The sequence below is a fragment of the Herpailurus yagouaroundi genome, unplaced genomic scaffold (assembly GCF_014898765.1).
Source record: "Herpailurus yagouaroundi ecotype Mexico unplaced genomic scaffold, PumYag 77, whole genome shotgun sequence".
Classification (NCBI taxonomy): Eukaryota; Metazoa; Chordata; class Mammalia; order Carnivora; family Felidae; genus Herpailurus; species Herpailurus yagouaroundi.
This window is the reverse complement of record NW_024412388.1, coordinates 2,105,020-2,118,004: the sequence shown is the minus strand read 5'-3', so window position 1 is coordinate 2,118,004 and position 12,985 is coordinate 2,105,020. Positions and strand designations below refer to the sequence as shown.

General features: G+C 54.9%; 1 protein-coding gene across 3 annotated transcripts in view; it reads left to right on the top strand.

The window, feature by feature from the left end:
- The first annotated feature begins 212 nt into the window (after window positions 1–212).
- Window positions 213–12,985, top strand: part of WRAP73 (WD repeat containing, antisense to TP73) — a 22,587-nt gene continuing 9,814 nt past the window's right edge. The window contains exons 1-8 of one of the 3 annotated variants that reach the window (XM_040459234.1): window positions 214–367; window positions 4,073–4,225; window positions 4,754–4,870; window positions 10,375–10,447; window positions 11,327–11,430; window positions 12,194–12,280; window positions 12,587–12,721; window positions 12,801–12,878. In XM_040459234.1, the coding sequence (XP_040315168.1) occupies window positions 299–367; window positions 4,073–4,225; window positions 4,754–4,870; window positions 10,375–10,447; window positions 11,327–11,430; window positions 12,194–12,280; window positions 12,587–12,721; window positions 12,801–12,878 (816 nt within the window). In that variant the 5' untranslated portion in view covers window positions 214–298. Of the gene's footprint in view, window positions 368–4,072; window positions 4,226–4,695; window positions 4,871–10,374; window positions 10,448–11,326; window positions 11,431–12,193; window positions 12,281–12,586; window positions 12,722–12,800; window positions 12,879–12,985 lie in introns of all 3 variants that reach the window. The other 2 variants (XM_040459250.1, XM_040459241.1) reach the window with 2 other exon arrangements.

The following is a 12,985-nucleotide window of genomic DNA, read 5'->3' as shown; positions in this document are numbered from 1 at the left end:
ATACAGTATCTGAGAGCATTTTCCCACAAAAATGATTCGTTGTTTGCCTGAAATTCAACTTGAGCGCGCGTCCCGCGTTTTCGGTGTCAACCCTCGCTGGGGGGCGGATCGTCCTGGTGGCGAGAAGCGCGGCGGCGCGGGAACGCGCGAACTACAAGCCCCACAATGCTGCGCGGGCACCCGGGGCCCTGATAGGCTGCGAGGTGCTTCCGCCCTCCGTCACTTCCGGCCGCGGTGTTGGCGGTTGCTGCAGACCCGGCTGGAGTGGAGCGCCCGGGGCCGGGGGTCGGAGGCCGCCATGAACTTCTCCGAGGTGTTCAAGCTCTCCGGCCTGCTCTGCAAGTTCTCCCCGGACGGCAAGTACCTGGTGAGCGGCCGCGGGGCCCGGGAGGAGGGGGCAGCTTGGGGGTCCGCCGGTGCGGGCCTCAAGCAGGGGCCCCGGGCTGACACCCGAGGCTGGGGACCCAGGGCACGTGACCCCGGCTGACACCCGAGGCAGGGGACCCTGGGCTGGGGACTCGGACGGGGGCCCCGGGCGGACACAGAGGCAGGCGCCCTGGAGCAGGGGACCCAGGGCACGTGACCCGGGCGGACACCGGGGCTGGGGACTTGACAGATGCCCCAAGCAGGGGCCCCGGGGGAATGGGGCGTGGGCAGGTGCCAGCCTCCCTACACCCCAGTTTCCATCTGTCAGAGGCAGGTAATGGCAGTGTTGTCGTCACACATCTGAGGGTACAGAGGATATCAGCTCGTTGTTGTAATTTTGACACATGGGGGGACATACCTAGTTCTGTTGGCTGTAACCTGGTGCAGCCACTGTCTTTGCTAGTCCTCCCCGCCCCCCACCATATGGCAAATAAGCGATTGAAATAACCAGCAGTCTCTGCCCGGATGAGTCCAGTCGTCCGCACTGCTGTTTATTCGACCGATTGGGCTTCGGGCGGGGGGGGGGGGGGGGGGCGACCAAATGCTGCTGAAATCGCTGAGCCAGTCTGTGCAGGAAACACACCAGCATCATCAGTGTGTATCCTCGGGACCTGGCGGTATGATTGGCACTGGAAGTCCATTCAGGAAAAGATCAGCCTTATAGAAAGTGTGTCTGTTAAAAAAAAAGAAGGTGTGTCTGTTTAGTTCTGTATGTTAACTCACCGACGCTTCATGACTTCTTTTCAGTTTGAACCTGAACATTCCTGTTCTTTGTGCAGCTCTTTGAAACTGGAACTCCTTTGTGGAGGTATTATCCTAAATACATAAATTAGCATTCTGCTGAGAGATACACAATGTCTTCAGCTTCAAGTTCACCCCCAGAAACCGTCGCGTATTTTTTGAAGTGCTCCCCATAAATTCGTTGTTTAAAAAAATCGTCTATGAAAATTCCAGTGAATTATAAAGAGAGAGACTATGTTCCTTTGCTTCATTTTGGTGCCTTTTTTTTTTTTTTTTTTGGCTTCTCCACCCTGGTGGAAATATGGTGTTACTGGAGTCTTGTTCTTCGAAGCTCTATCCTAAACCCTGAAGAAAGTAGGTCTGTGTTGCCGTTTTTAATATCTTGCAACAGATCTGATAATGGTTTTTCCATGCCACGACACATACTCCCTGGCTTAAGGAGCTCACTGTAACTGATGACAAAGCTACAATGTGACACATGTTCTCACCTGAAGTTACCCTCCCCTTCTCCTTTTTACAAGGAAGACTCATGAGGTGTGTTTTTTATTTTTTTATTTTTTATTTAAAAAAAAAAATTTTTTTTTAATGTTTATTTATTTTTGAGAGAGACAGAGTGTGAACAGGGGAGGGGCAGAGAGAGGGAGACACAGAATCCGAAACAGGCTCCAGGCTCTGAGCTATCAGCCCAGAGCCCGACGCGGGGCTCGAACTCACAACCCGTGAGATCGTGACCTGAGCCGAAGTCGGATGCTTAACCGACTTAAGCCACCCAGGCGCCCCGAGGTGTGTTTTTTAAACTTTATTTTTGAGAGTGAGAGCGTACGAGTGGGGGAGGGGCAGAGAGAGGAGAGAGAGAATCCCAAGCAGGCTCCTCGTCAGCATCATGGAGCCCACGGCTCAAACTCACAGAACTCACACTCCCTCACAAACCATGAGATCACAAGGAGCTCCCCAGGCGCCCCGAGGTTTTTTTCAAAAGGAAAGGAAAAGGTTTGTAAAACACAAACCAATAATTGAGTTTGATCTTGATAAAAACGAAGCAATTAACATTTAAAAATCAGTTCTTGGGGTGCCTGGGCGGCCCAGTCAGTTAAGCATCTGACTTTGGCTCAGGTCACGATCTCGGGGTGTATGAGTTCGAGCCCAGTTTTGGGCTCTGTGCTGACAGCTCAGAGCCTGGAGCTGCTTCGGATTCTCTATCTCCCTCTCTCCCTCTCTCAAAACTAAACATTAAAAAAAAATTTTTTTTAGACCAGTTCTTGATTTTTAAACTATAATATAATCTAAAATCAGATGAGTAGACCCAAATAATTTGCTTAGATATGGGTATTATTAACAAAGGTGGAACACAGACTGCCTCTTCAAGAAAACAGGATTAACGCTTAAACATCTTCACGGTCAGTACTCAGAATAAGTCCCCGCAGTGGAAGAGAAACCTCCCTGCGTCCCCTCCTGTGTCGGGAAAGCGTCAGCCTGCTGTTGCTCCTCGCCTCTGCTGTCCCGCGGCTGCTGTTACACTCGCCGCACTGCTGACACTTCCCATCATGTTTGCCAGGAGCTGGGGGTGTGTCACAGCACACAAGCCCCCAGGACACCAGCGGGTGCCACACAGCTCGATTCTGGCACCGTCCCCCTGGAGACCCGAGGTGGACCGCCCACCCACTGCATTTTTTGTTAATGTTTATTTTCTTGTTTGTTTTATTTATTTTTTTTTTTTCATTTTTGAGAGATAGAGAAAGAGCACGAGCAGGGGCGCGGCAGAGAGGGGGGCAGGATCTGCGGCGGGCTCCGTGCTGACGGCAGTGAGCCCGATGTGGGGCTGGAACTCCTGAAGCATGAGATGGTGACGTGAGCCGAAGGCGGGCGCTTCACCAGCTGTGCCCCCCACGCGCCCCTGTGCCCCCCACTTCAGATTCCAGCCAGAGCTGCGGGTCCTCGAGCTCCCCACAACTTCCGTCTGCCTGGGCCACCAGTCAGAGGCTCCCACAGCCCCCTCCTCGGGTTCGGCTGATTTGCCAGCATGGCTCACAGAGCTCAGACACTTGTGCTAAAGGAGACCAGAGAGGATCCAGGTGAACAGCCAGGTGAAGAGATCCAGAAGACAAGGTCCAGGAGGGTCCCGAGTGCAGGAGCCGCTGTCCCCGTGGGGGTGGGTGCGTCACCTGCCCTGTGTGCCTGTGTTCACCGGCCTGGAGCTCTCTGAACACTGTCCTGTTGGCATTTTACAGAGGATTCCTCGTGATGAATTATTAACTCCGCTTCCAGCCCCTCTCCACTCTCTGGAGAAGGGGGAGTGGGACTGAACATTCCAAGCTTCTAATCATGGCTGGTATTTCTGGTGGCCAGGAGCCCACTTAGAGTTGCCTCGTTAGAACAAAAGACGCTCCTACCACCCAGGACGTTTCAAGGACTCGAGGAGTCCTGTGCCAGGGCCTGGGGGCAGGGACAAATACGTATTTTCTGTTGCCTCGTCCTTACTTCTCCGTGGTCCTTCTCACCAAGGACCCTGAGGCCCCCGTCCGCACTCCCTGTGCCTTGTCTGCCGGTGGTTAAAGCAGCAGAGTGCTGGCTTAGTTCACAGAAGAGCTGGTCCCGCGCTGTGTCCTGCTTTAGTTTTTAAGACGCGAGTCAGAAAGTAAAAAATGACCTAGTAGAGAGTTTTAACAGAATGTCTTATCCTGGAGCAACGTCAACACCTAGTTTGTGTATTTCAACCTTGTCTTTTCGTGAACCCTTATCCTTAGAGGGAGTGACAGTCTGTGAACATGAGGCCGTCCAGGCAGGAAATCCATCCGGAAGGACAGAGGGAGCTAGAATTCCTGGACGGAGGGGAGCACCGGCTCCTGAGCTCCCTTCCCTTAGACTGTTAGACCATCAAGGGCTTTTTTTTTTTCCCCGTTTTTAGGCTTCTTGCGTCCAGTACCGCTTAGTGGTCCGGGATGTGCACACCCTCCAGATCCTTCACCTGTACACGTGCCTGGACCAGATCCAGCACATCGAGTGGTCGGCGGACTCCCTCTTCATCCTGTGCGCCATGTACAAGCGGGGGCAGGTTCAGGTGCGCCGCCCGCGGGGCTGGGAGCCAGGGGCTCTTGCCTGAGGGTAACCGGGAAGGAGCAGCCTCTTCTGTGCCCTTGTAGTTTGAGAAGAAAAGGCGAGGCGGCTCAAGCCGGTTTCCTCTTAAAATTATAACGGTTCCCTAATAGCTTAAGTACTTTGAAAACAGGAAAACACTTAACTAGCCTTAATGTGTCATCAGGTAGAATTCAGTAAGAGGAAGTGTCCACAGACAGCTGTCTAGAAGCTTGGGCCTCACGGGTTTGGGGAAGCGCGAAGATGCGTTTCTAGCAGATCTGAAGTTTCCCCGAAGGAGCTTGGAGGGCTGGCGAAGGGCTTTAAAACCACCACTGTGAAGTCCCCCGGGAGCGTGGCTTTTGTGCCGCGGTCCGGCTCCAGCCCTGCCTCGTGGCGGATGTGGAAACGCGCCCTGTGTCCTGACCCTGTGCCGTTGAACCGGCTGTTTTCCAGCTTGACGCGCGTGCGCTCATGTGTTGTGGGTCTGCGTTTCTGTCCGTTGCGAATCCAGGTGTGGTCCCTGGAGCAGCCGGAGTGGCACTGCAGGATCGACGAGGGCTCGGCCGGACTGGTGGCCTCCTGCTGGAGCCCCGACGGCCGCCACATCCTCAACACAACCGAGTTCCATGTAAGTGCAAAGGCCCCGGGCACACGTCGTCGAGCGGAGGAGGGTGACTCCTCGCGCCTTTCTCCAGAAATTGCTGGGTAGCGGTCAGGCGGGTGAATTTTGGAGAACGATGTGTATCTTTCAGATATGTATATACATATATGGGGAGAGAGGGAGAGACGGAGAAAGATGTGTGTCTTAGGTCGACACGGTTGTTATATGATCTTTCTGCCCAAATTTAAGGAAAAGTAACGTGGGTTTTAAATGACAGGATTTAAGAATTAAACAGTTCCTTTACTTCGGGGGTAGAAGATGAATTCACTACGATCGACTTTACATCTTTAAGATGCCTGACCTGTGACCACCGGTCGCTGCTGCGTCCTGTCCGAGCCTCGCTGGGGCTCCCCCCCCCCCCAAAGTTAGGGAATTTGCACATATAAGGTGTTGGGGTAGAAGGTCTTTGGTGTCAGCAGTGTTGTTTTCAAAGACAGAAAAATGCGCAGATCCCGTTAACGATGTGCCTTTTGAGGGGGCGTCATGACCCAGCGTGTGGGCCCGAACCCCCAGGCCTGGGCTGCCCGGTGCCCTGCAGGAGCCCCGCCCCAGGCTGCAGAGGGGACAGTGCGTGCGTGTGGTGAGGGCGAGGGCGAGTGTCTGTGCCCAGCCGTGAGGGTGCCGGGTGACCCTGTGGGATGTCATCATCGGGTCTTTTTCAAGTTGGCATCGTGTGGGAGAAGGTCTGTGTCCAGCCGTGAGGGGGCGGCTGAGTCGGCCGCCTCAGACGGCCGTGTGGCTTCATGTACCTTCTGTTTCGGTTTAAGACCCGCTTTTGATGTGGCGTCTGCTCATACAGGCTGTCGGAGACTGAGCAGGACGCAGGGCACTTGGTTTCTTTGCGGTGCACATGGTGACTTTTCATTCATTCATTCATTTTTTTTTTATATTTTATTTTATTTATTTATTTTTTTAATGTTTATTGATTTCTGAGAGAGACAGAGACAGAATGCGAGTGGCTTAGGGGCAGAGAGAGAGGACGACACAGAATCCAAAGCAGGCTACAGGCTCCAGGCTCCGAGCTGTCAGCACAGAGCCCAACGCGGGGCCCGAACCCATGAGCCGCGAGATCATGACCTGAGCTGAAGTCGGACGCTCAACCGACTGAGCCACCCAGGCGCCCCCATTCATTCATTTTTAATTTGAGAGAGAGTGGGGGTGGGGGCAGAGAGAGAGGGAGGGAGGGAGAGAGAATCTTGAGCAGGCTCCATATGCTTGGTGCAGAGCCCAGTGAGAGGCTCGATCTCACGCGAGATCATGACCTGAGCTGAAATCCGGAGTCAGACAGAAAGTGGACCGAGACCCAGAGCTGCACACGTTGGCCTTTTAAAGACGTTTGCAACTTGGAAGTTTTCAGACGTGTTGAACTGCTTATACGGCCTCACCCGACAGTCTCCGTGATTAGAATTCTTGGGGCCAGAATCCAGTGTCCAGACGGGCGTGTGCCAGGGCCTCCCTGCCTCCCGTACACGAATGTGACAGGCCCTTTGCACAGGGTCCCCGAGGGTGAAGCACTGTGTGCCCCACCCCACCCCCGAGGCCCAGAGCAGGGCTGCCTGCATGCCCCACAGAGGCGGGACGGACCCTGCGTTCTGTGTTAACCCGTTCTTGCTTCCCTTTGGGTCGTGTGTGCGCGCGTGTGTGTGTGTGTGTGTGCGCGCACATGTGTGCGCATGCACAACGAGCGTATACACTGTTGCTTGCTTTGCATCTGTTTCCAGTTTGCTGACGTGAGTTCGTCCTCTGTATTCCCGGGTGGTTCTCTTCGCCCTCGGTGTTCGTCCGTCTGGAAGGTGTGGCTCACTCTGCTGTTCCTCGCAGGGGAAGTCACGGCACACCTGTCTGCCCTCTGCTGCTGCCGGTGTTCAAGAGGGTAGGGGCCACGGTGCTGGGAGTATATTGTACGTGACCTATATTGAGGCACCCTGTCGGGGGTAGCCTGGGGGACTGCCTGCTTATAGTAGATGGCATTCGACTTTCCAAAGCTTTTTATTGGGATTTAAACTGACTGCCAGTCCTGGGGCGCCTGGGGGGCTCAGTCGGTTAAGCGTCTGACTTTGGCTCAGGTCATAACCTCACAGTTCGTGAGTTCGAGCCCCGAGTCAGGCTTTGTGCTGACAGCTCAGAGCCTGGAGCCTGCTTCGGATTCGGTCTCCTCCCCACCCCCCACTCTCTCTCTGCCCCTCTGCTGCTAGCACTCTGTCTCTCCCAAAATTAAGTAAACATAAAAAAAGAAAAATGAGTGAAATTCTAATTTCCTTCTAAGTTCATTCAAGTTCCTGACAACACGAGTCTAATTTTATTTACTATTATTATTTTTTAAAGTTTTATTTTTATTTAAGTAATCTCTACATCCAACATGGGGCTTGAACTCACAACACGGAGATCACGAGTCACATACTTCCCCAACTGAGCCAGCCAGGTGCCCCAGCATGAATCTAACTTTAAAAAACAACTTCGGGGCCACGGGGGTGGCTCTGTCAGTTGAGCGTCCAACCTCAGCTCGGGTCATGATCTCGGTTTGTGAGTTTGAGCCCCGTGTCGGGCTCTGTGCTGACAGCTCGGACCCTGGAGCCTGCTTCGGATTCTGTGTCTCCCTCTCTCTCTGCCCCTAACCCACTCGCATTCTGTCTCTGTCTCTCTCAAAAATAAATAGATAGATAGATAGATAGATAGATAGATAGATAGATAGGTGATAGATAGGTAGCTGCCAGGCCAGTGGAGCTACAGAGGAAGTGCATTGTGGTTTTACTTGTTTCCTGACTATTAGTGAGTTTGAGTGCTTTCATACCTTGTTTTACACACATGCACACTCTCGCACACTTGATTAATATGCGCTTCAGGTTCCTGTGGACTGTGTGGTGTGAGGAAGAGATCCACGTCTATCTTTTTCCCAACGACGTTTATCAAGAACTGAATTTCTTTATGTTTACATAAAATTTCCGATTTTCCTTCCTCTTCCGCTGTTGGCACGCCGGTTTGCTGTGCCACACTGCTTACGTCCCCGCGTTTGTAGCGTGTCGGTGTCTGTGGGGCTGCCCCCTCCCGTTGCCCGTGTGGTGTTGGTTTGTTTACTGTACTTGTGAGGTGCTGTTACCAGCTGCGCTCGGACTGAGGATGTTATGTCCTCACGGCCAGCGGAGCCTTGATTGTAACTGATCGTTCGTGGTCCCTCGTGGATCTTTTTGCCTCACAAACCTGTGCTGTCAGCTGTTCGCCTGTGGCTCTCGTGGTTTTTCTTTTTCACTCCTGTTACTTTTCCACCTTCCCGTGTCCTTAAATTTCAGTGTCTGTCTGTGTTGTAAACAGCCCGTAGCTGCCTCAAAAAAAAATAAGCCGAAAACCTTTTTCTTATGTGTCCACAAAGCCAGTTAAAACCACCGACAAGCACCATTCACCCCTTGAGGCGCGCAGCTCAGCCAGGACGTGGACAGCCCCGTCCGCGCCCACCGCTGCTCCCGGATAGCCACTGCCTGCTTCTCGGTCGGTGGGGCCACGTGGCGTGGGGGGCTCTGTGTTTGGCCTCTGTCAGTCAGCGCTGTGCTGTCACTGAGGGTATCAGTGGCGGTCCCTCGTGGCCGGGCGCCATTCCGTGGCACGGGGACATGGCATCTGCTTTCCGTCCACCATCTGGCAGGCCGTGGGCGCTTTCCCGTGGGCGCCGTCCGGAAAGAGCTGCTGGGACGCACGTCATTTGACTTGGGTAAATCCCTAGGAGGCGGTGCCAGGGGGGCGCATGCAGAACGCTTCAGGAAACTGCCAACTGCTCTCTAACGTGGCTGCCCCCCCAGGTTAGAGCTCAGGTGTCTACACTCTCACGACCCTCGACACGTGTCAGTGCGGTTTTCTGCTGTAGTCAGTCTTGTGTCGTGGTGTCTCCCTGTGGTTTTTTTGTTTTTGTTTTTGTTTTAAGTTTATTTATTTTGAGAAAGAGAGAGACAGAGAGCACAAGTGGGGAAGAGGCAGAGACAGAGAGAGAGAGAGAGAGAGACAGAGAGAGAGAAATCCCAAGCAGGCTCCTAGCTGTCGGCACACAGCCCGACATGGGGCTCGATCTCACAAACCCAGAGATCATGACCTGAGCTGAAGTTGGATGCCCAGCCACCTGAGCCTCCCAGACGCCCCTGCCTGTGGTTTTAGTTTGCATTGTCCTCATGACTAATGCCATTAGACCTCTGTCACATGCCCGTTATCGTAGGACTTGTCTGTTCGTTTCTTTGTCGGGTGGCTAGTCACGTTACTCAACTGTGAAGTTTCTTCTACTATATTCTGGATGCGAGTCCTTTCCTAGACACGCGCCTGGCAAGTGTTTTCTCCTACAGGTTGCCCTCTCAGTTAGTTAACAGCTTCCTTTAAAGAGCAGAAATGTTTCCTTTTAATGGAGTCTAACGGATCAGGGTTTTTTTTGTTTTTTTTTGTTTTTTTTTCATGTTTTGTGCATCTAAAATCCCCACCCAACCCAAGATCCAAAAAGAGTTTATTCTGTTTTCTTCTACAAGTTTTATGGTTTGGGCTCCTAAGTGTAGACATAGGACCTATTTTGAGTTTAGATCTTTTCCACTCGCGCTTCTGTCAAAAACCCGTTGCCTGTGTGTGTGCAGGTCTGTTTCCGGATTCTGTCTTGTTCCACTGACCTATTAGCCTCGCTTTGTGCGAACAGCATACTCTCTGATTATTGTACTTCACAGTAAATCTGGAAACCAGGTCAGTGTGTTTTCCAGCGTTGTCCTTGTTCAGAGTCAGCTGTTGGACGCTCGTCAAGTAGTGAACTGCCACGTCAGCCAACGGGAAGGGCACGGAGACAGTTTTTAGAAACAATACTAGGAATCGGGGTTAAGAAATTGTGGTTATTCCCTTTTAAACTCTAATGGGATCTAGGGGGTCATAGAACCTCAATATTAGATGTAAATGTAGACGGGTGTTTGAACGCTTTAAAGCTATACTGTGGGGCTCTTCCTGGGGACGGGTGTCCGTGACCACCCCGCCAGGCACGCAGGCGGGAGAGGAGGGGCCGGCCGGCTGACAGAGCAGTCACCCCCAGAAACCCTGTGGGGCCACCGCACGGGCCCTTCTGCCGCCACCTCCTGCTCACGAGTCTGCTGAGGCAGAGGACCAAGCAGGTTGACCTCGCTCAGTCCCCGGGACACCCAGCGTCCTGGACAGCTTGCCTGCCGGCGTCTGCACGTTTGTTACGAGAAGAAAACCGCAGTTACTTTGAAATTTTAAACGAAATGCACTTATGTTCGACTTTGTGCCGCTCACGCGATACTGTTACAAAAAGAAAACCAAACACCAGGAGCATGAAATGAAAGGGCGGGAGACTGGGGTGGGGTGGGGGGGACACCCAGGGGCAACTGCTGTTCTCAATTCTGCAGTAAACCTCTTGCTGGGTCACTGATGCCGGTCTATGACTTAACCGCCGTCTTCCCAGCTGCTAAACCGGCACCGTTTCTCTTTCCCGTTCTCGACAGCTGCGGATAACTGTCTGGTCCTTGTGCACAAAGTCCGTGTCTTACATCAAATACCCCAAAGCCTGTCAGCAGGGTGAGTCGGCCAAAGCTGATTTGAAAGCTGTTTCTTTGTTGGTTTTGTTCAGGGCCCGGGGGCGGGGGCGGGGGGGGGGGGGGGGCGGAGAGGGACACTTTTTTAATACAGAAAATTTACGGGCACAGTAGTCTCAGCGGCTTATCAGCGTGTGGCCAGCTTCTTTCTCCACGCCCCAGACCAGCTGATGCTTCTCTGTGAATAGTTCCGTGTGTGTCTCCCGAGGACGAGGGCTCCCCTTTCAAGATAGAACCACAGTGGTTTAAAGGACCTCAGAGAAGTCGGCTTTACGTGCGGTTCCCTTCCTGTCGTAGGACTGGGGATCAGGTCCCTTCGGTTGATGTGTGTCCCAGGACCTGGCCCCCCCCCCCCCCCCCAGTTCTGCACTTCAGGCCTCCAGACTTCTGTTGGCCAGCTCTGTGGTCTCTGTGCCGGGGAGAGGGCGGCCACCCCGCCCAGCCGGCCACCGCGGGACTCGGTTGGACCGCGGAGAGCGAGTGGGGTGCCCGTCCCTGAATCGTGAAGTCGCCGCGATAGGTGCAGACAGCAGCGCCTTGTGTGTTCTTGTGGCTCAGGAAGTGTGAGCTGGGGCCTGGGGCCTTGCAACTAACACAGAACGGAAAATACGGTTTCACGTTTTCAACCAAAGCTTATTTCTAAACTCCGACCTTACGTTTTCTTCTCCCGGGTAATTCAAAAGTACACGTAGGAAGTTGGGGGCCTGCGTGGCTCAGTCGGCCGGCTGAGGGTCCGCCTTGGGCTCAGCTCGTGATCTCTGCGCTCCCAGGTCGGGCTCTGTGCTGTCGGGGGCGGAGTCCGCTTCGGTTCCCTTCTCCCTCTCTCTCTGCCACCGCCCCCCCACCCCTCTCCTCCCGCCAGGGGTCTCCTTTACCCGGGACGGCCGCTACATGGCGCTGGCGGAGCGGCGCGACTGCCAGGACCACGTGAGCGTCTTCGTCTGCAGCGACTGGCAGCTCCTGCGGGTAGGGGGTGCGCTGCCGGCCGCGGGGCGGGGGCAGCTGACGCCTCGCGTCTCCGAGGCCCCGGGCACCTTTGGGAGGGGTCGCGGCAGCGCCATCATGGCGGGCGGGTCATGGCGGGGGGGGGGGGGGGGGGCTGCCGGTGAGCTGGGCGGCCACAGGCCATTGGCGTGAGCCGCTGTCCTCTTGTTAGGGCCGTGCGGTTCGCCCAGGGGCTGCTGCCCCTGGAGGGTCTGCTCTGGGCCAGCCTCCAGGGGCCCCGGCCGGGTGCGCGGGGCCCTCCTCCCCTGGCCAGACTCAGCTCCATGGGCCGGGTGGGTGCGGAAGGGCCTTCAGACTGGCAGTGCCCCTCCTGCCAGAGCACGGAGGCGGCCCCATCGACCTGGGCACGGGGTGTCCTGGCGGGATCTCGCCCGAGCTGATCTTCCAGGAGTGAGGCCTAGCCAGGCGGGAAGGGGGAGGGAGGCGGGAGGGGGGGGGGGCGGTGCCAGGCGGCGGGAGCTGCGTCACAGCCAGTGGTGCTGGGCACCGTCCTGCCCGGTGGGCTCCAGCCGCGGCACGCTCCTGGCCAGGCGCGCTCCTGGCCCGCCTGGGGCCTCCTGAGTGCTCAGGCAGGATTTTAACGACGGAAGGACAGGCTGGAGACATTGTCCATTTCTGTACAAGGAAATTAAATACGAAACGTGTTCCCAACGTCATTGATAAAATGTGTATTTGTTCAAGAAAACATTTTCGAATTTAATGTTTCCCTGTCTTGCTTTGGAAGCACTTTGACACAGAGACCCAGGACCTTGCAGGGATTGAGTGGGCCCCAAACGGCTGTGTGCTGGCAGTGTGGGACACCTGCCTGGAGGTATGCAGGGTGACCAGGCAGACCCTGTGTGTTGGGGTGCTTTGACCTGTGTTTACCCTACGCTTTCTGAATGTGGAGGCTCGGTCGGCTCACCAGGCTCCGATGCCAAGCCCAGCCCTTTGACCAGCGAGTCCTTACGTTTGCGGCCAAGGTCCCCACTGTCCCTTCTGCGGGAGGGCCTGTCCCGCTCCACCGGTCTTCCTTCTGACCTCCCGCTGGCCATCGGCTGTGTCCCCATTCCACCCCCCCCCCACCCCCCCATGCTCCGGTCAGAGTGAGCGTCAACATCTGCACTGTCTCCCGCAGTACAAGGTCCTGCTCTACTCCTTGGACGGCCGGCTCTTGTCCGCATACTGTGCCTACGAGTGGTCCCTGGGCGTCAAGTCTGTGGCCTGGAGCCCCAGCAGTCAGTTCCTGGCCATCGGAAGCTATGACGGGAAGGTGAGACCCAGTAGCACACGTGGAGATGCTGCAGGCACGGCGCCCGCCAGGGGCTCTCACGCGCACTCTCTCCCCTTAGGTGCGCATCCTTAATCACGTGACTTGGAAAATGATCACAGAGTTCGGGCACCCAGCCACCATTAACAATCCCAAAATAGTAAGTCTGGAATGCATCCCCCTCCCCTCCCCTCCCCTCCCCTCCCTTCCCTTCCTTCCTTTTTTTTTTTAATGAAATTTATTGTCAGCTTGGTTTCCATACAACAC